The sequence below is a fragment of the Mchenga conophoros genome, linkage group LG15 (genome assembly GCF_057382185.1).
Source record: "Mchenga conophoros isolate Kocher_MC1m ecotype Shallow Benthic linkage group LG15, M_conophoros_male_GT1.1, whole genome shotgun sequence".
Taxonomy (NCBI): domain Eukaryota; kingdom Metazoa; phylum Chordata; class Actinopteri; order Cichliformes; family Cichlidae; genus Mchenga; species Mchenga conophoros.
This window is the reverse complement of record NC_140540.1, coordinates 39,623,817-39,649,735: the sequence shown is the minus strand read 5'-3', so window position 1 is coordinate 39,649,735 and position 25,919 is coordinate 39,623,817. Positions and strand designations below refer to the sequence as shown.

Here is a 25,919-nt window from a genome sequence, read left to right as displayed (position 1 = left end):
GATGGCTTTCTGGCCAATTTGTAGATTGCAGTGGGTTCACACTGTGCAGTGCTTTAGGTCTTCCCTCTCTCTCATCTTTGGTGAGTGCACTCTTCAGCAGAGTTAAATGGGCATAATTTTGAGGTACAGGAGAGAACACTTTTAGTAGTAATGGAGAGAAAGCTTTGGACATGTTGTCATTGCCCTTGGAAATATAGCAAATGCGCTCTTCAGGCTCGCTCACTTCTCAGGAGGCTCTTCGCTGCATCACGCTCACTTTTGGGGTTCTTGAGGAACGAGTTGAGGAAGTAGCTTTGCTTAAGAGATCCGCAGACCTGCGGGCTCACGCTGCATACTCCTGCTAATCCAATAAAGCCTCATGCAGATGTCATTCCTAAACTCTGGGTGTTTGAGCAGTTGTCTTTGTCCTGTAGTTTATTCTCACAGAATCTAAAACACAGGCATTTAAATTTAACCCTGATCACTTACCGCTGTTCCTGCTCAATTAAGCGTGCTGCTGTGCTCACCAGTGCATGCTGTGTTGTCTGCAATGTTGCATTTCACTGTGTTATAACAGCTCTGCTTTGGCATCTCTGGGATTTTAATGATGACCCTAAACAGGCACTTACCGAAGTGGCTTATTGAAGCAAATCAGAGCCAATGGAACACTGCATCCCCATCCGCAGGCACTGATACTGTCACATTAAAATTAGCCATTGCTTTTTAAGAGTCTGAGATGAAAACACGAGACACTATGAGAGATTACTCAAGAATATGTTTCCATGTCTGTATTATTTTGCAGATATATAAATGTTAAACCTTTGACCACGACGGTGAGGCGATAAGGTGGCTCTAATATGCTGGAGGCGCATTTTGCTGGTGCGATTTAGCTTTACTTGTCCCCAGAGAGGGAAGGGTCACTTTAAATCAATACAAAGTTAGTCTAATTAAATGGCTTAGGTATGAAAATGATTTAAAATCATGCATTTTCCACTCCACCACTTCAGTTCCAGAGACTTATTGAATCGGTACCAAGGGGCACTGAAGCTGTCTAGCAGCACAAGGTGGCTCAACACCTTGCTAAGACACTTGATGTCAGCTCTCCCTTTAATTTGTCACCCGTCCGTGTGTGACAGCTGTCTTCTGCAAGATTACAGGTCATGTGATCGTGCCAGGGTGGTTTTGTCTTCGTTGCCAACTGCCCCGATAAACCTCAGGAACTCTGCCCACCCATGACATGTCTTCTTCCTCTGTATTTAAATTCTAGAGAGACTGGTGCCTATATGTCACTCCATGATAAGTGCTAGGAATTACACAGTTCCTCGCTTGCCCAATTTAAACAACCCCTGCTGACATTGGCAGAGGAAGAAGCCTGAGGAGTAAAGATACTGTGCCCACTGCTTCTAAAAGAAAACCTATGCTCAACCCTTGCATCCAAAATTTTCAAAGAAATCATTATTTGAAGACTGGCTTCAGTTGTATAAATCAAACATAGAGGCATAATGATATGGAGATGCGTTTTAGCTGCTGTTCTGTTGTTGTTAGGTCTGATGCTGAATAATTTTCTCCCCTGTTTAATTCAGCAAGCAGATTAGTGATGCAGGGAAATGTTCCTGCTGTTCTTTAGTTGCATTTCTCCACAATAAATTAGCCATATTTTGTTAATTTGTGTATATTGATATTGTGCATTATGCATTTAACAAAGGCTAATCTATATTATTAACTACTTGCTGTTTCGAGGGAGGCTGTATGATGGTTCAAATGACATAAAGTTGTTAATTACCAGATATTTAGCAATGTGGACTTCTCCACAATAATCTCCACAATCTTCTTCAAATATCCACATATAAACCAAACATTCATATGTGGTCATTTTATCTTTTAAACAGTCTCTCAGTGGAGTTATCAGATAGTTACATTGTTGCTATTCTTACCTATGATGCAAGCCTTAATCTTAATCAGTTTCAGTTTTATTTATAAAGCTCCAAGTCACAGTAACAGTTGCCTCACGGGACTTTGTACTGTAAGATAAAGACCCTACAACAATACAGAGAAACCCCCAAGAATCAGATGACCCCTTATGAGCAAGAACCTGGTGAAAGTGGGAAGGAAAAACTCCCTCTTGACAGGAAGAAACCTCCAGCAGAACCAGTCTAAGGGAGGGGTAGCCATCTGGCGCAACCGGTCGGGGATGAGAGGAGGGAAACACAACACCTTATAATGTTCACATATAAAGTGTTCATCAAAGTGGTTTTAACAGGAACTGCAGTTTTGGCATGAAATGGTGGGTAAACAGGTCTTTACCATCATCAGGCTTTGCGATGACAATAATGAAAGCGCTTTGCTGTAAAAAGAGTTTCCTCTATTTACCTGCTATTTCACAGCAAAATAGCTGATGTAAAATTGGTCATTTAATACACCTGTTGTGTTGACTTGCAAATGCTATGGCTGGCTCCTAGCAAAGTGTTACACACCCAAATGTAACTGAGTTTATTCATATGCATACACATGATGCATACTTTTGATAAGGGAAGCTATGAAAGTGTCCAGTCAGTTTGATATCACCCTGGCCCCTCGAGCTTTTTTCTCATCCATGCACTGCGTTGCACCTTGGTACAGGAGGAAAAGGAGGAAATCCTTAAGAAACCTTCCTGTGGGTGTAACAGATTTGTTCGGGGCTCACCTGAGTTCAGCTCAGCTTTGTTCTCTGCTCACTTTGTAAATTGAACTCTAAGTCCTACTACAACACTTGCATGAAAATGCTTGTCAGCCATCAGAGATGTGACTGTACTGGCTACTGATTTGCATTTCATATAGCTTTGACTGAGACAGAACTCAACCCCTGTTAATCACAGCAGCCCGGAGACAAACAGATCTAAATGTACTTGGTTTCTACTTTGTATGCATGATCATACAGGAGGAAATGTAACAGGAGGCTTCACTAGTGCTGTTCTTCAGTAGGGCTTTGCACACCTTGCTTCCTTTTCCACAGTGAACGATTTCTAAATGAATCCCGGTGACTTTCTGCACTTGTTTCACCTTCAACGACACGGTGTTATCGATTATGTGGACCCATACTGGGTGTCCTTATGACAGAGCAAAGAGTTTAGTCCATAGTCCTCTCAAATCACACTCCAGACACCTTTCCCTCATCTTTTCTTTAATTTGTTTTTTGTCAAGTTTGATGTCTTCAGTGTTGCCCCTCTGCCCTCTCAGGATTAACTGCTGTGGAGTGGTTTGGTTTTTTTTTTTTGGTTTTTTTTTTGCTCTTTCAGACAATTATCTCTGAGAGGCCTGGACAAAGAGTCCCTCTCTTCATGACAATTTCACCTACCTTTAAACCAACCCACACTGCCCATCACCCATTAAATAGCACTTACTCTTGTCTATTTGAAAACACACTAAATCACACACAGAGGCAACCCTAAAGCTCTTTTCCATTTCTGTCTTTTATGTTATTGAAACTGTCTGGACCCTCTCCTAAGTTCATCAAGCCCACGCGCGTCGTTTCAATTGCTGTCGTGAGCCTCTGGAAAATTCTCTCAGTCATCCCATCCACAAATGACAGTATCTATACTGAAGCGCCCATTAAAAGCGGAGCATTTGCATCGCCTCTCCGTCAGTTACCCCCTCCTCGATAGTCTTTAAATTCTTTTCATTGACAAACCACACCTTGAAGACCTTGGAGGTTTTTAAACGCGGTTAGAAAAGGTCATGACATTCAGAAATGGCATCCTCTTTGGGGAAATGGCTTGGATGTCTGACCGTTAAATAAGGTTAGTTCTATCGGCTCGATTTCTAAGCAGCTTGGCATCTTCTGCATCGCTAAAAAGTGGTCATTTCTCTGCCAGTACTGAAGGCTTTCTGCACAACTTGGAGTGGTTTCACTCTGTGTTATGGCTAATAAAGCAGAACAGCCCCCACACACATATGGAGACACATAGTATATAAGCACGTATATGCTGAGTATGCTCCCACTTGGTTGTGGTGGTGAGTGTAGGGATGGATGCATTAGCGCTGGATGGCTGGGGGGGTTGTTTCTGACAATTAATGATATACACGCTTTTGTTCACACACACACGCACACACACACAGACAAATCAAACCCCCTGCATACACAACTTTTTTTGCATCCCGCACAGCTCATTGCTATCTCAGTTCCCCACTCTCCTGCGCTCAGTTCTTCTTCCCATGAAACAGAGGAATTGAAATGCAAGAGCTTAAGGGTAAAGCCTCGAAGGACGCAAACAGAAACCATTAACCCTTTACTTTTCCTTTGGCCTTGAAACTGATGAGTTATTCAGGGTTTTTGACAAGGATCCACCCTCTTCCCATCGACTAATAATGAAGAAAGGTCGATGAACGTGCTGCTGAGAGATGCCTTTGGCAAAATAATCTCAGGACTCAATGCACCAAGGGTCGTAACGGCCTCTGAAGTGATAAACGGTCCTTTATTATCCAAGTACCCCGTATAACGTGCTTGAAACAATCAATGGGCTGAGCTACTCACGAGTCTGAGTCCTGTCACCGCTGACACTGTTAATTAGCACCAAAGAATCTCAGGCGCTTTTGTCTGAGCACATTTAAAAGGAGACGGGAGGATTAGACCATTTTGCTTAACATTTGTTATTCCTAATGCCATCTAGCATGTGGAGATCTCAGTGATGGTGGGTGGCTCCCCGTGGGCCGCCACAGATCCGTATCCCAACATGAAACAGCAGAAAATGACTGGAAGGAAGCCCGTATGCCTCTCACCAGCACAGGGAGGAATATTAGCACAGAATGAGACGAATATTGCCTTCTCCTAGAGTTGTCCATTTGCATATCACTAGTGACACTAGTGTGTCTTTTGATTGTTTGTTGGCATTTGGATGATTGATGTGTGTTTTGATATCTGGCAAACCCTTTCTTTGCTACACACCTTAATTTATTCTGCACCACAGTAGAGACGAGACAAAGTGATAGACGACGCGAGAATTTCATTCTGTTCTTTTCAAGTATATCCTAAGGATCAGTGCTGCAGGCATATATTAAACCGAGTCTGATATCTGACACCCTGTTTGTCAAAATATACAGATTTGATAAACTAACAGTAACTAGAAAAGAGTGTTATGCAACACAGTTATTTGTAGAGCCCTGGTTGCTGGCAGTAGGTCATATTCTGTCAGTAACGTCCTACAGGACTCCGTTAGAAGTGTTCTCTCTTTGTTATTGTGGAACCGCCACCCTGAAACACTAATATTTATTCATAGCACGACAGTCAATCATATCTTTGCACTTTATTCACAAGCTTCACAGAAAGAAATAGAAAATATAATTCAACATCTTAAAAAAGTAATATTCAAACTTTTTGTGCAAGAACTATAAAAAGTTGAAATTATAAAGTAAAAAAAAATAACGAAGTTTTGATTTTAAATTTGGATCTGAAGAATTAAAATAGCAGCTACATATGTCATTAATCTGTCAGATGTCATTAAGGAACAGATAGGTGTCAGATTTAACTTGCTATAAGAGATAACTATATTAAACAATGACATCTTTTATTCTGTGCAACAACATACACTCACCAGCTACTCGCAAAAGCTGGGTAGGACCTCGTTTGGCTTCGTTCCTTTGAGACTTTGCCCTGCCCACCCACCACGCCCTTTTTTTGTACATCCATAATGGAATGGATCCATTCCACCACATCCCAAACATGCTTAATTGTATTAAGATCTGGTGGCTGTAAAGGCCATTTGAGTACAGTGAGCTTACTGTCATCTAAGTCATGTTTCATCATCAGTTTGAGATGGATTGAGTTTTGTGGCGTGGTGTGCTATCCTGCTGGAAGCATGGGTACACTGTGGTTATAAAGGGATGGACTTGGTCAGTGACAATACTCAGGTAGGTTGTGACATTTAAACAACATCGGCTGTACTAAAGGGACAAAAGTGTGCAAGAAAATATCCCCACACCATTACATCCCCACCAGCAGCCTGAACCGTTGAGCCAGGATGGATCTGTGCTTTCATGTTGTTTACACCAGATTCTGACCCTACCATCCAAATGCTGCAGCAGAAATCGAGACCCATTATTCCAGGCAACATTTTTCCAATTTTCTGTTGTCTAATTTTAGTGTGCGAATTGTAGCCGCAGTTTCCTGTTTGTAGCTGAGAGGAGTAGCACTCAATGTGGTCTTTTGTCGTTATAGCACTTCTACTTCAAGATTGAACATGTTGAACATTCAAAGATGATCTTCTGCACACCTTGGTTGTATAAAGTGGTTATTTGAGTTATTTTTGCCTTTCTATCAGCTCGAAGCAGTCTGGCCATTCTCCTCTGACCTCTGACATCAACAAAGTGTTTTCACCCAGCAAACTGCAGCTCACTGGATATTTGCTCCCTTTTGGACCATTCTCTGTAAACCCTAGAGATGGCTGTGTGGAAGAAGCCCAGTAGGTCAGCAGTTTCTGAACTACACAGACAAGCTGGGGCTTGTACAAGCAACCGTGCCACATTCAAAGTCACTTAAATCCCTTTTCTTTCCCACTCTGATGCACGCTTTGAACTTCAGCAGGTCATTTTGACCATGTCTGCACACCTAAAAGCATATTTGTGTTATAAAGTTGGTGAACAGACGTGTTTTTCTTTTTTGGATAAATACCTCTCAGCCTAAATGTTACCCTTATAGTGACTGTGTGGACACATATGGACAGGTCAAACACAAGGCAGTTCTAAATAAAGAGTTTTTACTACAGATTGATTTCTGGTACACAGCAAACAGTCCAAAAAAATCTGGCAGAGACATTTTTAACATTTACAAAAACACAAGAAACAATTGTTGATTACCACTAGGAAAACATGAGGGAAATGGCTGGAACGCTAGACATAAAAGTCAGCACAGGGGAAAAGTAACACAGAGACTACAAACACAAGAAGAATAAGATGATAATTAGGTAATCACACAGGTGGGAAAAGGGCCCAGGAAGTTAAGTATCTGCAATTAGACCAAAGAGAAAAGTTGTTTCATGACAAAACATTGACAAAAAAGCAGAAACATGAAAGCGGACCTGTCACGGTCTGGCTGGCAGACCGTGGGGATGTGGGGAAGGAGGACCCAGGCGCGGTGCTCTATGTACAAACAGTGTTTATTTACAGAGTGAAAACAACGTAACAATAAATCCCCGTGTTCTCCCAGACTCCCGTGTCGTGTCTCCCGTGAATAGTCCGTGTGCTCTCTGCTCCCGTGTCAGCACCCCCCGGTGCTCGCTGCTCTCCGTGCCTTCCACGCTCTTCCTGCGGGAAACAATAGCGCAGCTGTCAGGACACTCAGAAATGGCAGGCATACACTTTCTGACTAAACTTAGACAGGGTGACTAACGTGGAGTCTCATGCAATGATCCCGCGTCGGTGGGAGCTCCAAGACTCTCCTAAGTAGCTCCCCCGACGAGCCCTGATCAGCGGCAGGTGTGTGGCTTCGGGTGTGGCCAGTCCTTCCGCAGGGCCACACCCCTCAGGCCTGCAGGTGGCTGAGCTCCATCCTCCAAGCATCCCCGCAGACATAAACACACACACTCACATCTACAATCATGGAGGAGAGCAGCAGCAATACCAAAATACATATAATAATAATAATAATATAATACATGACTGCTCAGGGATCCTGGGTCGCCCAGTCCCAGGACCCTGACAGGACCAGGAATGAAAAAAACCCAAATGTGTTCCTGATACATTTCAGCAAATTCAGTCTGTCGATTTAAAGTCTGATCAGCAATTTGTATTATTGCCTCCACTGTATTATACATTTTTTTTTATTGGCTGACACGGTCGCTTGTTACAATGAGCATGGCACTGTATACGTATCCATTAATGCTCACAAGTGCACAGAAGAATACGCTGCTCTTTGATTAAAACTAAAACTACAGTGCCTGATTTTTCAAATATTTGTGTCTTTGAGAATTGAGCTGGTCCTGCACATACAGTGTCCCACCTAATGGTGGTACTGACAGAATATTAAGACATTGTTTGTCTTGTCTTTGGATTTGTTGATCAGACTCACATGAATTATTAAGAGATATAACATGTATGTCAGGATATTTTACGCTAAAAATCACTGCAGTCTGAGGAGTTCTGGAAATTCTGGAATATGTGGGACTGGAAACTGACAGTTTTTTAAGGTGAGAAATGATTCACTGAGTAGTTGAATGGTGTTGGACAAGACTAAGTCAGGAGTCGTCAGTAATCACGTAAGGACTGCTTGTTGGAATTGCGTGTGGATGATTGTTTTGTCATCACGTGTCTGTCAAAGATAGATATATTTTCAATGTGCTGTGTTTTTCTTGGGTTAGATTGCTCCTGTTCTTGGAAATAGTGCTTTAACGCTGCATGTAGCCTTGATGGAAAAGTGCACATTCAATCGTCTGCTCTTTTCCACACACATTATACAGGCACAAATTAACGGTGATGGAGGGACTTAGTAATTGGATGCTGGGTCTGATTAACCAATAAAAAAGCATTTTGAAAAGCATTTTGGTGGAACTTTGATCAGTTTTTTTCTAGACAGACGATATTAGCTTCTTTTATATGCTGCTGCTGGTTTACCCTTTATGCTGGGCTATAATTGCCTTTAATAGTATGAATGCAGTATAATTGTAGTGACATTTCCCATACTGACATCCCCTGTCATGAGACCAGTGAGTCAACTTGTTGATGAATACTGTATGTAAATGTGAATCCATCTGCTTTGCTTCTGCCGACAGAGAGATTTGTGTGCATTTTACCAAATGTATTGATATTTTCAGCTCCTGAAACCAAGCCGAGTTGAACCGGGGGTCAATCCACCAGTCCAATTTGTCGGTAAACGCAGACTCATTCCCCTCAGTGATTCCAGTCAATAATGTTTAACCTCATGTGGAAAACAAAGGCAGGGAGAGTAGTACTTACAGACTTGAGAGCCACATTCACCAAGTGTAGTCTCACATCAAAAGCAAGGAGCATGTGTCACAATCATCGGTTATGGTATTTATGCAGGCATGAAAGTTGCACATCGATAGCGTCAGCGTGGCAGAGCGGATAAGCCTACAGAGGAAAGCCTAAAGTGGATTTGGAGTAGAGGGGGAGGATATGAAGGAGCAGATAAGAGTTGAGGGCTTTTTTGGGGATCTGACACGTTGCAGTGTGAGGAGATATTGTCTGCCTTTTATTCATACAACCTAAACATCCAGGACTGCTGCACAGCTATTGTCAGTAAACACAAAGCAACAGCTCAGCCTGCACTCTGTTTAAATGCGCTGACAGAGAATTTGATGCAACTTTTAAACACAAGTCATTGTTTTTATTTGGCTGCCTTTTTCCCCACCGCCTCACACCACCTCAACTTTTCTTCTCGTAAATGTTTCTTCTCTGAACAATTCCAACTGCAGCTCGATCAGTGATATAGAAAAACAAGTACTGAACAGCATATTATCGGTGATTGCAGCTTGCAGGCACCAGCATTTGTTTATTAGCGCTAACAACATGGAGGACATTTTCCATCCTTCTTTCCCAATGACCCACTGATGACAGACTGCCTAAATCAAAGGGTGAATCTAGCAGCAGCATTAGAGTAGTGACACAGCATTAGATCCAGTAGCACAGCGCAAGACAAACGCGCCTGTGTCGGCTTTCCCTGGTAATTTTCAGTTAAAGTGTAAAGCTAACTGCTTAATGCTTTGACAGTAACTAACAAAGTAACTAAACCTTGTAACTCAACAGTTTAGCGCATGTTTTAATAAATGGTGATCAGAGGGGGACACACAGCTCTCACTGTCAGACATGCCTGGGCTTGAATTGTTGTTGTGTCCACTGCCTGGCATTGCTATATCATCTTGATTCGATACTTTTATATGACGTAAAAAACCTATACCAGTAGGACCATATGATATGGGACAGCCGCACTGAGATCATTAATTTAATGCTACTAAATATCTCTCAATTTCAGGACAAAAGATTTTGCCTTTTATCTCAGTGCACATATCTGACATCTGCACATTGCACTGGTACAGATTAAACCAGTAAATCCCCAAAACGAAAGCAGTGCATGACTGAGGTTGATTGTTTTCAGGTGTCTCTGGGGATTATATGAAAGCTACATTAAAATGCATGAGCATGAAGTTATTACAGTATATTCTTCGAGTTACTAATCTAATACTAATTAGTACTTTAATAGTGCTTAAATAGTTCAAATAAATTCCACTACAACCATTTGACAACAAGCTACTCACCATGTGTTTTACTACATTAGCTTTAATTCTCATAATATTAATAACTTTAAAGCTCCTTTCATGTGTGTCAAGCACAGTTGTAGCATGTACAAAAAACACCGTCTATCTCTGCTTTAACATGTGACATTTTCATTATTACCCTCGGACGATCAGTGTAACACACAGAAGCAACTCTTCCAATTCCTCCCCGCACACCGCCTTCTCCGTGTCATAAGAAGAGACACACGTCAAATTCACTCTTAATTCTGCCTTAAATACAGTCCCCCAAATTAACTGCAGCTGACATTAGTGAATTAGTTTTGAGCCTTTCCAGTGCAGCCCATCTCCAGGACGACAGACGGAGGCTATTAAGAATTAATTAACAACCCTGCAATTAGTTTTCTGGTTTCAGTGTAAAAGGGATTCATTCTCATTCCAGACTGCAATCTCCTAAAGCTACATGTGTCACGGGGGTCACATAAGTAGCACGGCGGCTCTGTTTTGTTTTGTTTGTTTCATTGTCCACGAGGACTTTGTGGCAGGAGAACTTTATATCTGTTTCTGAGACCTTGAACTGTGAACCGCTGAACACATTCCTGTGTATGAAAGGAAAGGAAGGCACATGCAGAGAGACCCGGCTGCCTGGTGTTGTATCAGCACTGCCTGTACTGTCTCAAACTGCTGTATAAAATATGCCTCTGAATCAATGGTGCTCACTTCAGGACACTATAGCTTTTATCTGAACCTCCCGCAGGCAGTCAGCAGCAAGGTGGGGAGTAGACACCGGAGTGCATTCACTGCCTCGGGTTCTGTCTTGGCGTAATAAAGGAATATTTCATGTGTGACACTCACACAGCCTGTGGGCGTACATTATCTAAAGCAGACTTTGAGTTAGAAATAATTAACAAAAACATATTGCTTGTGCCTTCATTGAATTGCGTGTGCCGTCCACTCATCCTCATCCTCGCACAGCGCCTCAGCTAGGAATAATCCACTGCACATGCTAATCACTTGGCGATTGATTTGGCCCTTTTTGGTCCAACAATTTCTGTAAACCACCGAATTGATTTGAAAGAAATCAATTAACAGCTCAGGGTAGGTAAATATGAACAAAATTATGGATCGCTCTGTATATAGTATGACCATCTGAGCAAATTCTTGCTGCAGCTTGTGTGCCCGCGCCGAGATGCTCAGCGGGAGCGAATTCCAGTACGGTTCAAGTAGCCCCAGGTGAACTCTGATAACCAGGCAGTCTGCAGTGATAAAGCTATCTTAGATCCATCAAGAGGAAAATGCACTTAACCCTCTACATCCAGCCCTGCCATTTTATCAGCACCATAATGAAAATTGATAAAAGGGAGCTGTCTTATCATAATTCCACATACATAACAGCAGGGAATTGCTATTTTAGGAGGCTACAGGTGAAGGAGATGAGTGGAACAGAACAGGCAGGAAGAAAGAGTTGCCTCCCAGTTGCAGATCAGATGTTATCGATGGAGGAGCTAACGGTGATGCAAGTACAGGCCGTTTGTCGTAAGACATTCTTCATAACTGGCCAGATTGTCGCTGTCATCGCAGGGATGCTGGAGCTGAGCAGCGCCTGACTCAGCGAAATCCTTGGCCCTGCAGCCAGGACTTGCACAGAAATAAAATCCTGATAAGCATTAAAATGTGAGGGAGAAAAGGGGGCACGGGGAATTATTAGAGAGAGCGGGAGCGAGAGACCCACATGTGAATAGGAGATTATTACGGAGACAATGAGAAGACGAGAGGAGGAGAAAGGAGCTGCATGAACCCACTACATGCTGACGCCATTTGTTTGTGTCCCTGTGCATTTTATTAAGCCTCTAACATTAAACAGATTTAGCGGGAGCAGCCAAAGTCATGAAGTAATTATGCTTTAGAAAACGCTGTGATTAAAAGCGCTTGCTTAAACTATCAATCCACACTGTACTGCGTTTTCTTGTTTATTCCCAGAACATGCTGCTCTGAATTTACCCTCTAGATTCAGAGGAGGGATGGAAAAAAGAGAAAAATTCATAAAACATTTTAAAATGGAGATTTATCCATCAGGCTTGCATATAAAGTACACAATTTGCAAGCTCATTGATTTCCTGCATAAAGCATGTCCTTGAATTGATAGGTGTAATAAACATACGTTGAGGTCACTCAGAATCGTGGATTCTCTCAAATACCTGACTCAGTGCAGATAAAATGAATGTAAATGCGCTATAAGAAGGAGGATGAAAGAGGAGACTGTACGAGGGAGCGGTCGATCAGTGAAGACAAGCAACAGTATCTCTGCGGAGAGCACCGGAAATGTCTTCTCTGTTGGGATTCCTTCCTCCAGCTCACACTGCGCTGAGGGCTCTCTTAAGTGTCCAGATACCCCACAGAGGTGTTGATTAAGTCAAGCTGAAGGCCAAAGCCCGCCTGCAATCGAGAGCCCCCGGCTCACTCAGTGGGCTATCAGGTGACCCGTCTCCTGCTCATTCGTTTTCCAGTCAGATACTGATGCTGAGAGGAGCTATTAGAGCCAGCCCCAAAAAGCATTCTGCTGGGTGGTGATAACTGGCAGGTACCACGATGTGGAGAAGGAAGGGGGAGAGGGGTGAGGAAACGGCAGCACTGGGAGGCGGAGGAGGGTAAATGATCTCTGAAGGCCATCTTATTAATGGAGGCTTTTCATTACTAGCACTAATGCAAATGATTGGTGGGGCTAATGAGCTCGAAGGTCTGTGTGAATGAGGGCTCTGTGGAGCGGCAGTGTGTGATGATCATAGCGGGAGACAGAGGTGATGAGTTTTGAACATCGTATCTGTTCATGATGAACATTTTGCTTGTACAAGAACAGAAGGAATAGAGAAAGGAATGGATGAGTGAACTGATGGGTCGGTGAGTCAATTGTGCACAGACTCGATATGGCAGCCCGCTACAGGCAGGAGGGTACAAGATGAATGGTGAAGTAGAGGAGCGTATTTCACCGTCAGCGGATTGAAGTGAGGTAAGGCATGGAAAATGTCTTGATCGCCTTCTGTACGCTCTCGGTGTGTGTAAGCTCTCAGGAGACGGCGAGGCGCGACGCGTTCTTTGAAGGTGCGGCATCCCCTCGTCACATGTCACAAGGGTTGCATTATTTTACATTTAAAGTCTTTACCAAACATGATGCCTAGGAAAAAAACCCTACTTTTTAGTGTTTGCAGTACTGTGTTAAAAACACCCTTGGTGGCTGCTGTGAACCTGGCGTGTAGAGGGATTTAGCCCGATTTACAGCATGGCGTGTACAGGATCAGTTCTGGCTCAGGAGTGTCTCATCTGGTGTCTCTCGGGGGAGCTGTGGGGGAAGGACCAGAGGCCACTGATTGATGGTCAAGGACACTGAACCCCTCCCACACCCTCTGCTCAGAGGAGCCCATCTCTGAAGCCACGTCCACAGGGGGATTGGGATGTTGCCTGGCTGGCTGCCGTCCGTGTGCCGCTAGTGACAGGCTGTTTGGAGGATACAACCAACTCTGTGAATCCAATAAAAGACAAATGAATAGATTGGAGACTTCATCCAATACAAAAACATGCACGTTTGTTCGATTTGTCTTCCTTCATGTGCTTTATTGAATGTATACAGTATAAAGCTCAAGGAAAGGAAGCCTAAAGTACCAGTGTGTGTTGGTTAAAGAGCTGAAAAGTAGTAGGGTCGGGTTAAACTTTTTGTTTCTGCATTTGTGCCTGTGTTGTAGGATGATGGGATTTCAGTTCATTCAAAGGCTCCATAGATTGCACAGGTGACTGATTAAAGCGTTGATATGAACTATAAAGGGACCAACAGCAAAGATAGCCCACGTTCCCGAATAGATCTTCACCTGTGTCTGCAAAGCCGCCCAATTACCTCACACTATGGATGTTTTTCATTATGCTATGTGAGAAAGGACGCACCTGTGTTTCTCCGAGCTCCTCCAGAAGCCTCCGAGCTCCTCGAGGTACATTTAAACGATTGAAAGGTCCTCGTGATGGCAGAGGGGGAATGAATTCAGGGTCATGGGAGAAGATAGGACGCGGGGAAGAATAGGTTAGCATAATGAAAAGCACCCTATTACTTAATAAACAATGGCATTCCAGCAAATTACAGTGCAGCGCAGCACTCGAGATAATACTCGATACAAAGCCTGCATTGAGTGCCACAGTTGCAGATTTCAGTATGATTCATTATCTGTGTCAACAGAGACTGAAGTTCGAGGCCTTAGCATTTGTTGTGCATATGATATGTGGGTGACAAAACTGCTGTCGATGGAGATTTGGGAGAGATAAGGGGTAGGGAAGGACGAGAGAGTGAGAGAGAGTGCTTCATACTCCAGCTCACTATTTACAGCTAATGGCTCCAGTCCAGAATCAGGGGAGAGTAGCAGGGATTGTTATTTTCATATGACTCTTGCTACAGCTGGAGAGGCTTTAGTTTTTCATTTCAATTCTGTTGCAAAACAGTAATTGAAGCATATCGCTTTCATCTCCACTTATCTCCTCTGCTCCTCTTCCCTTTGGAGCGCTGCTTGTCTTCCCTGCGTTTGCGCATCCTTGACACTATTGGTTTCTCTATGATATATTGTCTGGTATTCTGGTACTTCATTGTAGCTTGCTGCTGATGTACATGGCAATTAAATTCAAACCCCAAAGAGGTAGAGCTCAGTCAGCCCCCCCGCCCTCCTGCATCCGCTGCTGCCGTTTCAGCCTCACTTTCACCCCCCTTTCAATCACTGTCCTTTTTTTCTCCCCGCTTTCTCCTCCTTTAGTTCACCCTGCTTCTCCCCACATCGCTCTTTCTTCTGCACTGTCTGTCTCTATCTTTCTCCTTCCATTCCCTTCATGGTAATAAGCAGAGTAATAGTATTGCAGGCGGGTCCTGGTTGGGGACTTAATTAAAATGGCAAGTTACAACCCACACAGTCAAAACAATGGAGGCTTTTCGCGGTGACATGGGGAGATATTAAACAAGCCCAAAATCAAGCACAGAGAGGAGGCAGGGACCGGTAACTCTGACTATACCTCAACCTCACTTAACACTTCCCTTCCTGAAGTACTGAGAGGTTTATTGTTATGCTCTCAGCCCAGTAAACATTAGTCATTGCAGAGATCCACTAATTACTTCGTGAGCTCTTTGAACTGCTGCACGAAAAGCACTTGTGCACAAGATATTAATGTGATTACTGCAGTATTTACTGAGCCGTAAACTACACTGACTCTGATGAGATGAGAGACTGAAGAAGGCAAATAGTGACATCTGCCTATTCCCCCTCCCACCGCCGCTACCACTATACGCACACACATAAACACACACACGCAACACAAACAACACCCAGAATGATTTCGCTAGCATGGCTAGCACAATGCTGCGCGCTGAGGCGCAGGCAGCAGTGGGCCGGCTGAGCAGGACAGGAGCTGTTGCTATGGTTACCATTTCTCAGCTCGCTCTCGCAGCCCAGGAAAACTGTGTCATTATCCTGTACTTTGGATAGGAGGTGAGGGAGAAAGAGAGAGAGGACGGATACAAAGACAGAGAAAGAGGTGGAAAGGGGAGACAAAGAAAGAAAGGCGAGAAGGAGAAAGAAGAGGGAGGGTCTGCGGCTCACGCCGGCCAACCACAGACATAAACCGTATATCATCGCACATCAGACACATTAAAACTACTTACAGCAAAGGTGGAAAAACACTGATTGTCTTGTTACAGTAGAAGGTCCTTCTAGTGAACCTCAGGTCTTTGCAATTATGGGGATGTTACTTCGACACGTACCACCGACCTAAACGTTTTCTGCAGACTTCAACGACACCGGCCTCCCCCGGCTCATCTCTATAAATAGATTCTGCATATCTATTAACCAATCACATCTAGGCAAGCTTTGACTGCGCTAAGTAAAGAGCACGTATGAAAAGAAAAGGAGAGAAGGTATTTGCTGAAGTCATCAACTATCTTATTTTATCTGCATTCGTAAAGACAAAAGAAGACGATGGAATCCTGGCCTGGATATGCACCGCTTCCCCAGAAAAAGATCACAAGCTATTTAGTAATGGCTCGAGGAGAACAGCAAAAGGCTCCAGGCCAGCTCCCCACATCCCGGCCCGATCAGACATCTGTGGGTTGAATCTGATCTGCGAAGGCCCAAACCTGCACAGGACCCAAAGGATCTGGTGCCAATATCCCACTGCCGCCAGACACCACAGGACAACCCCCTGGGTCCCATGTCCATTCGCTGACAGGTCCAAGCTGTTTTGGCAGCCCGGGGTGTACCTTTACCATATTCACCGGGCGGTTTGAATGTTGTGGCGGATCGGTGTAATTGTGCACCTCTGTTCACTGTTTTTTTTCCCCTTTTTGTTCCCCTTTCCATCTGTCAGACAAGCTTATAGTTTTCACTCTAATAGGTAAACAACTTCAGCGCTGACAAATAATACCTGAAAATATCAGGTGATAACGGGGTGGCTTTTTCCCTTTCTCTCCATCACAACTCCTGTGAAAATTGTCAATAACAAGCTATTATGTCGGCAAGAAAAAAAAGATCAATCTCTGCATCATTGTATTTATTTTAACACACTAGCGTTCATGTAACACTCTAATGGCAACCATTGCAGGTTCTTATTGAATAAATGCATGGCCCTCACTACCCGGGGCTGAGATTCTTGCAGATCATGCATCTCTGACCTTTGAAACGCCACGAAAACGGCTCGATATGTTGGCGACGGAATCTGTGTTTCTGCGTGGTATGTCTGCGCGTTCGGTTTTGTCGTCATTCACTTTGGGCTGTGTGTTTGTGAGGTCCACATCAGAGGAGTTACATTGTGAACTAATTACATGGCTGTGTAAAGAGGCACCCTGCTGATATGGGCTGTGCACCACATGATTTCCCCTGGTGCAGCAGAGCCTGTTTGTGCTGCTTTGCCCACTTCTTTGTGCAAGCATGCATGTGACCTGTACATGCAGGTTTATCAGGTTTATATATATATATGTGTGTGTGTGTGTGTGTGTGTGTGTGTGTGTGTGTGTGTGTGTGTGTGTGTGTGTGTGCAGATGGAGTGTTTGTTTTGTAACCTGTGAGGTGTGCTTTATTGAGCCAAAACCTAAGAGTGTGCCTGTGATGAGGAGGCAGAGTAGCCCTTTTCCAAATGAAAGGCTGCCCTCTTCCTCTTTGCCCGCCTGACGCAGCTCTCCGGAGAGACCTGTTCATATTACTGTGGCTGTCTGCTGTTCAGAGAAACACAAACAAGCCAAAACAAAGCCTCCTTCAATAGCAATGTTACAAAAGACCTTGTTCAGCCCTCAACTGTTCTCCACTGATGACTTTTTTGGGCCACTAATTTGAAAGAGGGAAAAGGGGGAATAAGTGTTTTGACACTAAACTAAAAATAGATGAGATGGAAGAAAGGTTTTTTTCTCTTTTTTCTGGACTCTGGTGCTGCTACTCCTGATTGAACTGTATGTCCGGTTAAAGTTGGATTTACTAAATGTTTTAGCTGTAGTGGTAGACAGAGTGCAGTATGTGCTGGTGCACCACTGTTTTCAAGTATTAAATGCTGTTAAAACCATAAGGTCCCAGTGGAGTTTCGTGCCAGTTTATTGGAGGAAATATTACATTTGGAAAGAGAAAACTGTAATCTGGCCGCACCTTTAGCGCATACACATTTAGAGCTGGCACACCTGAAATATCTGTCTGCTTTAATAAAAAAGCCAAATTTTATATATACATACACAAGATGCAGTCTGCAGTTGAATGCAGTCAAATCTGTTGCATTCTACATACACATAAATTCTCAACTACTTACATTCAGAGTCCAGCCACAGGTCCGAAGCACAAATTCAGACATTTCTCCACAAGTGTTGACATTGTTGCTGCAGGGGATTCAACTGCAAAGTGAGATAGGCAATGGGTACGCTCAAGTCATGTGACCTGTTGAAAAGAGACGGGTTGCGACCCACACAATCACCTTACAATGGAAAGGTGATTGCAACACCCTCACCTAGAATGTGAGGGTGTTGGCCGTTTAACATCTGGGAGACCAGCAGGTCAACATAACTACTTGCAATCAGTTGCCAAATGCGGAAAAATTGTTTTCTAGTTAATGTGACTGTATTAAAACATCACTAATGTCATTATTCCACCTGCACTTTTCCTGTGATGACAGGTCAGAATGTCTGCAGGGAGTCAGGGAGCTGTAGATGATGTCACAAAACCCTCTGGGTGTGTCCAGCCACCCGAGTGTTCAATAACACTAAGAGGAAAATAAAACAGCTGTCGATCAGGTCGTACACGCCCTCGTTCATTTCGGAGAAGTGATCTGATCAGACAGCATAACACACCAACACCTGACTATTACTGCTTTAAGCCGCAATTATGGGCGACGCATTCGTCACCGCTCGCTGCATAACCATTTATGCCCGCTGCAGTCTGCTTCTAAATGACAGGTGTTGCAGCACAGGAAAAAAACTAGATTACAAAATAGAAGAATATAAAACAGAAAAAATGCGACCATGGTGGCGTTTTCAGCTCACTGTTGTCGAAGGTCTCATCTTCTATAAATGTTGCAGTGATCTCCCTCTGAGAACCTCCTCTGAGTTCAGCAGTAATGATGTCACTTCTGGATGTTACATTTAATACCTTATGAAGCCAGTGCGGTACAAAGAACTGGTAAAGTTCACACCAGTGGGTGAAAAACTTACTGGCTCATAGTGTTGTACTATAACAGTAGTAAATGTGTCAGGACAGTTTTGGATTCAACTCAGTTACATAATATGGCGTTAACATTTTACTCACTCTTGTCATTGATTGATTGATTTTGATGATTATTTTTCTTCATTTGCTGTTTTTAAATTTGCTCTACAAAGAAGTCGACTTTGTTTTATGTTTTTTGATCTGAGTTAACTTTCAGCCATTTGATTTCTGGTTGTGTTGCTGATCAGTTAAATTACCAACAAGATAAGACACATCATCAAACTGGCCTTCAGCCCCACAAAGTGTGCTGTGATATCTTGAGATGCCCGACAGGATAGTCTCAGAGGTGTGCAACATGTAGTTGACCACATCACTTACTGACTTCCTTACAGAACACTAATCTCTGACCATCAACAGGCCCCCTCCCAGGGGCTCCCTCCCCAGGTCTGGAGGAAACTGAGAGCTGGTTTAAGGAAAGTCTTGGATGTCACCAACCATTTTACTGAGACTAATATCTTTTTGACTTGGACGATACCACCTCTTTCATCTGTGGGCTGTTTTTCCCATTAATGTTTTTTATTAATTAATTTAGAATTTTTTCTTAAGACCCTCCCAACAAATTCCTTCCACTTTAATTCCTTCATCTCATATAATTCATTATGTAACTATACTCAGATTTGTATCCACTCATTTATTTAATGTAGTATGTATGCATGTCTATTGGTATATGTTTGTATGAATACATTGGTGTGCAAATGCGTATGTAAAACTACTTATGTATGCATATGTTTATTAGTGTTTCTAATGTCTTTATCTTTTACAGCTTGTCCTGTTTTCCTTTATCTATTGTAAAAAAGGAAAATTACTAAAAGTCTTGTGAGTTCATGTGCGGTAATAATCTCTTCTGATAGCTTTACTACATTTAGTTGTTCATGAGATTATAATGCAGCCTTTTTACTAGTATCAGAGCTTAACTCTGTCTCACAAGCCAACTGGAATCAGTGGCAGCGGTACAGTAATTGCCATTTTTGCTGTGTCATTTGGACGCGCCACGCCAAGTTGACCGCGGGGTTTGAAAATGGTCAGTGCAGCGAGTGAAAGTGCAATCACAACTAATCAGAGCTTCTCTTGTTTCCTGCCCACAGCGCCCAACACTGCACCCTATGGGAGCACAGGAAGTGCGCACATCTCGCTGGCCTGCCGGTACCTGGTCATGGCTCTCTCCTCCTTCATCAGCGTGTACTAGCAGAGGCCAGCCCAGACACAATGACTGTCGAGAGCATTTATGAATCCTTTTTGACATTGCTGATGGCTGGAATCCAATCTGGTACAGTTTGTTGAGCTGTGGTGGGAAAATAATCAGCGTTACTTTTTGTGTGGGGAAATGTTTTTTTTTTTTCCTTTTTTTTAATCTTATTTTCTTATTTGGTGAAATTTCTGTAATGTAAATACTATGATGTTTTTTATTATTATTATTATTATTTCCTCTTTATTATTATTTTTCCTTTTCTGATTGATTGACCAGCTTGTGAATCAGTACTCATCCCCAACCCCCACACCAATCAACAGCCCCACCCTCCCCCACCCCTCGAACCTTTCAAATGAGTTCCTTTCATGCATCTTGTCCCTGCGAGGCGATGGCGCAAAATTGACATCTTCACCCATTTTTGTACACGACTAAAAAAGAAGCAATTCCGCAAAGTCTCTCAGTACAAAGAATTACCATACCAATGTTGTATTGAATGTATTACCGGCTGTTGAACAAAGGAAAGACATTTAGATTCCTAACAATACAATTTTTGATCATGGAGTGCGCTCTGAAAAAAAAAAACCAGTTAAAAAACAACAAAAAACCAACAACAAAATAATAATTAAAAAAAAAAAAAGGCAGGGCGTTTTCAGGACCTGTATTACTCACGATTACTCAATAGATGGATGAACAGTGTTCAAGGTGTGTTTGCCGTATCCTGAAATGGGTCCTTCAGTTACTATGCCTGCCTAACCGCTTCAATCAGGCAGCCGTCAAAAGTAGCAAAATATACTGTATTGTATCTTTATATTTTAATATAGCGTAGGCTTTTGTTTTAAAGTGGGACCAGCTTTTCTCATTCGACCAAGATCATTAACACAAACCATGACTTTGTACGCTATGAAAGGAGGAACATCGCCGCCCCCATGTTTACATTTTTCTTGAAAATAGAAATAAAAAAGTATATTCTCTGTTTTTTTCCTTCTGTTTTGTCTTGCTTTTTTTTCTTCAGCGAGTCAGTGTATGTGAAGAATATGACAAATTGTTGCAGTTAGGAAAAAGGCGAGGCCCAAGTTGAGTTTCTTTTTAGTTTGCGCTCCACCTCCAGTAGGTATCAGGGCAGAGCACTTTGTCTCTGAATTCGCTGCGTACCTACTGATCATCTTTGGCTGAAAACCCACAGCTCCGTACTGTAGGATCGGTTTTTTCGCCCCCAACTTTGGGTATGAAACTTGGATAATGGAGTCTGGGAAAGCACCGTTCTGCTGCACTGCATTTTATTACTCTCCTTTCCAGTGCAGAGAATTACATGCAGAAATATGCCCCACTTTCTTTTTTTCCCCTTCAAATAAAGAGTCAAAGCCATATTTGGCTAAGTGCATAATCTACAAAAAACCTACAATAATTGCACCTTTTGCAACTTTAACTTTTTTTCATGTTATTCATGATGAAGAGAAGATGCTCATTACCAAACAAACATGGCCTAAGGTGCTACCAGCCCTCTCCAAGATGATCAAGGTTAACAAAGAGATGATCAGTGTGCATCGGAGGTCATTTAAATTCAGCCTAACAGCAGAAACTGTAACTTTTCAAGGCTTAAAATCAGTGTTTGCTTTTAGACAAGGCTGTCAGCGTGGCATATTCATCCTCACGTATCCTTAATTCATGGTTGAAACAGAGAAACTGTACTGTGATGCCTTAATAGTACCATAGACATTAAATTACCCTCTTTTTGAAAGGACGCTTGGAGAAAATCTCAATATGACACAACTTATTTGTCATTTTGACGTATTATTGATGACTGAATGTTCATGAACAATTAGCTGACTTATCTGTTAAATTAGGCATTATATCCAGTCAAATCCAACCGATGGCTCCTGCAGGTATTTTCAAATAAGTCAGTTGTACAAATGCAGTATTTCCGGTCCAAATAACGCGTTCGGATTTGGACCGAACAGTGGAGGGACTAACAGCATTCAAGTTCAGAGTATTTTAAGACAGCAAACTTGCAACTGCAAATCTATAGAAAAATAGCCATCGCAGTTAAAAGACTTAAAGCACAAACATTATTATTTGAACGTTTTGTGGTGATTTGTTTTGAGGTCTGCTGAGCTTTTCTGTTGTTTCCTTTTCCGTTTCTTTCTTTTATTGTTTGTACTAAAGTTGTTATCAGCTTGTTTTACAAATTATAAAAATACTGCACCATATGATCTTGTTTAAATGTTAAGGTATAATGAAAATGGGTCAGACGTATATTTATTCTCTTCCTTTATAAAAACAGTGTAAAAAAATACATTTGAAACATGTAAAACTGAATATGTGACATTTATTTGAATGAGGCACAGTATGGCATAGTTTATAATGTTGTCTGGTTCATTTAGATGCCATAACTGTTGTTGATTTAAGTACATTAAAAGAACAATGTTTGCAATCAAATTACCTACTTTTTGAAAGAGAGAGGGTGTGAACCAATATAACAGTATTATAGAACAGAGTCAATGTGTGTATATTTGGAGAAAATATGATACCTTTTGATCTTTAGAGCCAGTGTGTAGTCATAGTTTCACACACTTGCGTGTTTGACGATGTGCAGAGAGTATGGTTGTGCTGCATGTCAAAGTTAACCTGTGTTTTTGAGGTGGGCATTTTACAGATATTCATACTTTTTATGACTGGAAGCAGTTTTTTCCAAACGTTTGGTTCATAAACCTGGTCTAAAAAGACATACCTCTTACAGATTGCCAGGCTATGTTTGTTTGTGATTTCTTTCGATCGACTTTGCTGATAAACTAAAAACAACTGCTGTTCAGAGTCATGATGATTATTGTGGCACATTGGTGACAGTCTGGAGTTATGTTGGTTGCTTGTTAAGCAGTTAAAACCATGCTAGTATTCCATATGAAATGTAATGGATGTTGATTATTTTCAATAATGGTATTAACAAGTCCCTTTTATCAAATCAATATTATTTGCAATAAAAGTCTTCATGTTACAAGATAAAGCAACATCTGACTTAATGAGCACTCAAGAGGAGTTTTTCATTGTTACTTCATGATGTTTTGAGAGTAAAGGTAGCTGAGACAGCATCCTCACAGCGTACGCGGTCCCGTCACTACAACCTCACTGCACGTCATTTCCCCCATGTAGCAGTACCTGTTAATTTACAATATGTTCACATTGTATGTAGTTCTTCAACTTAAGAACTAGCTTTCATGATATTGTCCATTCTAGCTAGGGTTGCCAACTCCCTGAAAAATAAATAAGGGACACCTCGTGGCCAGGGCCGGGCAACCCAGTTGTCTTCACCCTTCCCAGTGTGGTAGCTCTTTTTTTGTGTGTGAAATTATTTTTTAACCATTTGACTTGAACTTGATTTAAGCAGATGCATATTCTTTGTGATATGACTATATGTGAAACAAATGATCATTTAGCCATTTATTTTTAGCTCAAAATGACAACATTAACACAGTAAAACAGGTCTCTTTCTTAAACAGAAGCCTGTCATGCTTAACTTTTGAGAATATAAGTAAATCTTTCTTTAAAAGAACTCTGTCCTGCTTAACTTATTATATAAATTAATAGAAAGCAATAGAACAAAAATATTCTTGTAACAGTGCACATATAGTGCATTTAGTACAATTGGCTTCAGCTGAGGTATTATTTCAGCTTTTCTAATGCTAATCAGCTGCTCCTGTTTGTAAACCCGCTTGTTCCCATGATTACGCATCATAACTCATCATCATTATTCATCTATGTATTACTTTTATGTATTAGTCATGTATTTGTTGTAATCATCTATCCTTACAGTTGTTTATTACACAAAATAAATTATATTATTACACTTCTGGCCACATAGCGCTGATATTCACTGCACATGCCCATATTAACCTTAACCAGAGGGTTTAAAAAAACAAACCAGTGTTTACATACCATATCTGCTTCTGCCGTGGCCTGGTGGACAAAAAAATGGTTAAGGGTTCCCCGAGCTTTCACGCCCCTCATGTTCTTCATGTGCCCACCACTAGAAGCATGCCTATGGTTAAAGTGCGCCGGCACACAGTGCAGTGCGCTTTATAGTGCACTTTTCCAGCCAGGTGTTTTCCTTTTCCCATTCCTCCCTGTACTTTTGCAGCCTTTTTTTTCTTTCTCTGAGCGAACAAACATTGCTGCTCTAATGCTGGGCTCACACTGTGTGATTTTTGGCCCATTTTGAGACGATTTTTGAGTCGTGCGACCGATTTGGTGATCGGCCCGATTTTGGCCTTCATCGTGCATCGTGTAGTATACGTGGGGTAACGAGAAGCGATTAACACCTCACGACCAGCTCCCGATCATCAATCGCTCGTGAGGGTGTCACCACAGGCGCTCACACTGCACACGCGCAAACACGTAAACGTCGGTGAAAAAGACGGAGCAGCACGGCTGTGCAGCGTGTGATCTGGACACAAGCGATGGAGGCACAACTTGTAGAACTTTGGAAAGCTCATCCGAGCCTTTTCGATGTGGCCTCACAAAATTATCACGACCATAACAACCGTGAAAATAGTTGGATCTACTCTGCTGCTCAATCACAGCTGCCTGATCAATGTTTTTCATTAGCAATTTAGCAAAGTTGATGGTGGTGGTGTGTCTGTGTGAGTGAAAGACAGACAGAGAGAGCGCGACAGATTTTCTGTTATAACCTTCATTTTATGGAGGCACAGTGTGCCGTCCGAGACTTGCACCGCAGTGTCGGCGTTTGTTTCCCTGTTGGCCGGTATTTTCTTCGTAAGCGACCTTTCCTCGACCAATGAGATAAGCGATAATCTAACTTGTCATACTCGAATTGTCATAAGTGTGCTGTCAGCGCATTGGTCACAAAGCAGGAGAGGGGCTGGGAATTATGTTTTCAAACAAAGTGTTAATTCCATTAAAAGTTATAGACTACTTTTGATTCTCACTGTATTACGGGACAAAGTGCGTCCCTTATTAGCTCAATACGGGACGTGAACTTTTGTTTCTAAATACGGGACGATTCCAATTTTTAAGGGACGGTTGGCAACCCTAATTCTAGCTAAAAATTGGACTTCAAGCAGTTGGTGCGCCCAAATATGTGCTCTCAAATGAGTGAAGACTGATAAAACACAGTATGAGTGCACATAATCCAGCTCAATAGCAGTTTCTCATGTGATGCTATGATACAACCACTAGTCCCACGGAAATAATCATTGTTCTGGTTGGCAAGTAATTCTTGGGAGTTATTTGCTGTTGCTAGGTGAAATTGGTGGAAAGATTGTGCTGCACCAGATAAAAATCTCCTTAACTACCAACTACAGCTGACTAGCTGATCAGCAGTAAAACTTGAAAAAGTACAACATAAACTTAACAGAAAAAGCTAAGCTTCACTGCTACAGCCAGCAGTGACAGGTCTGTGTGACGTTGGCTTTAGCAGTCAGTTTCCCAGCAACTGCCATCAACCTCCAGCAACAACTCTCCAACCAACTGGGAAATACTAATTTATTTTCCCCTCACAACCAGTGGTCCTCATTCGCTTGAGGCTACAATGTTACCATGATTATCACACACCCAAAATAGCAAGGAAGCTAATGCCAGGTGGTTAACAATCATGTGTCAGTTAAAGCTAATTTCTCTGTAGCTCGATAGCTAGCAAGTGACACTAAAACAGTCAATCTTCCTTAAAATGCTTTAAAAATCACACATATTTAAATCACTTAAATCTGTCTTGATAAGTCAAAACAGAGTTGATGTTTGTTCTGTCACTCTGTGAAATTGTAGCTAACA

The 25,919-nt window shown here is 42.2% G+C and overlaps 1 protein-coding gene across 2 annotated transcripts in view; it reads left to right on the top strand.

The window, feature by feature from the left end:
* negr1 (neuronal growth regulator 1) overlaps nucleotides 1-23,139 on the top strand; it is a 165,571-nt gene extending 142,432 nt beyond the window's left edge. For both annotated transcript variants that reach the window (XM_085246055.1, XM_085246056.1), the window contains one exon: nucleotides 20,035-23,139. In XM_085246055.1, the coding sequence (XP_085102181.1) occupies nucleotides 20,035-20,135 (101 nt within the window). In that variant the 3' untranslated portion in view covers nucleotides 20,136-23,139. The remainder of the gene's footprint in view (nucleotides 1-20,034) is intronic.
* The last annotated feature ends 2,780 nt before the right edge of the window (nucleotides 23,140-25,919 follow it).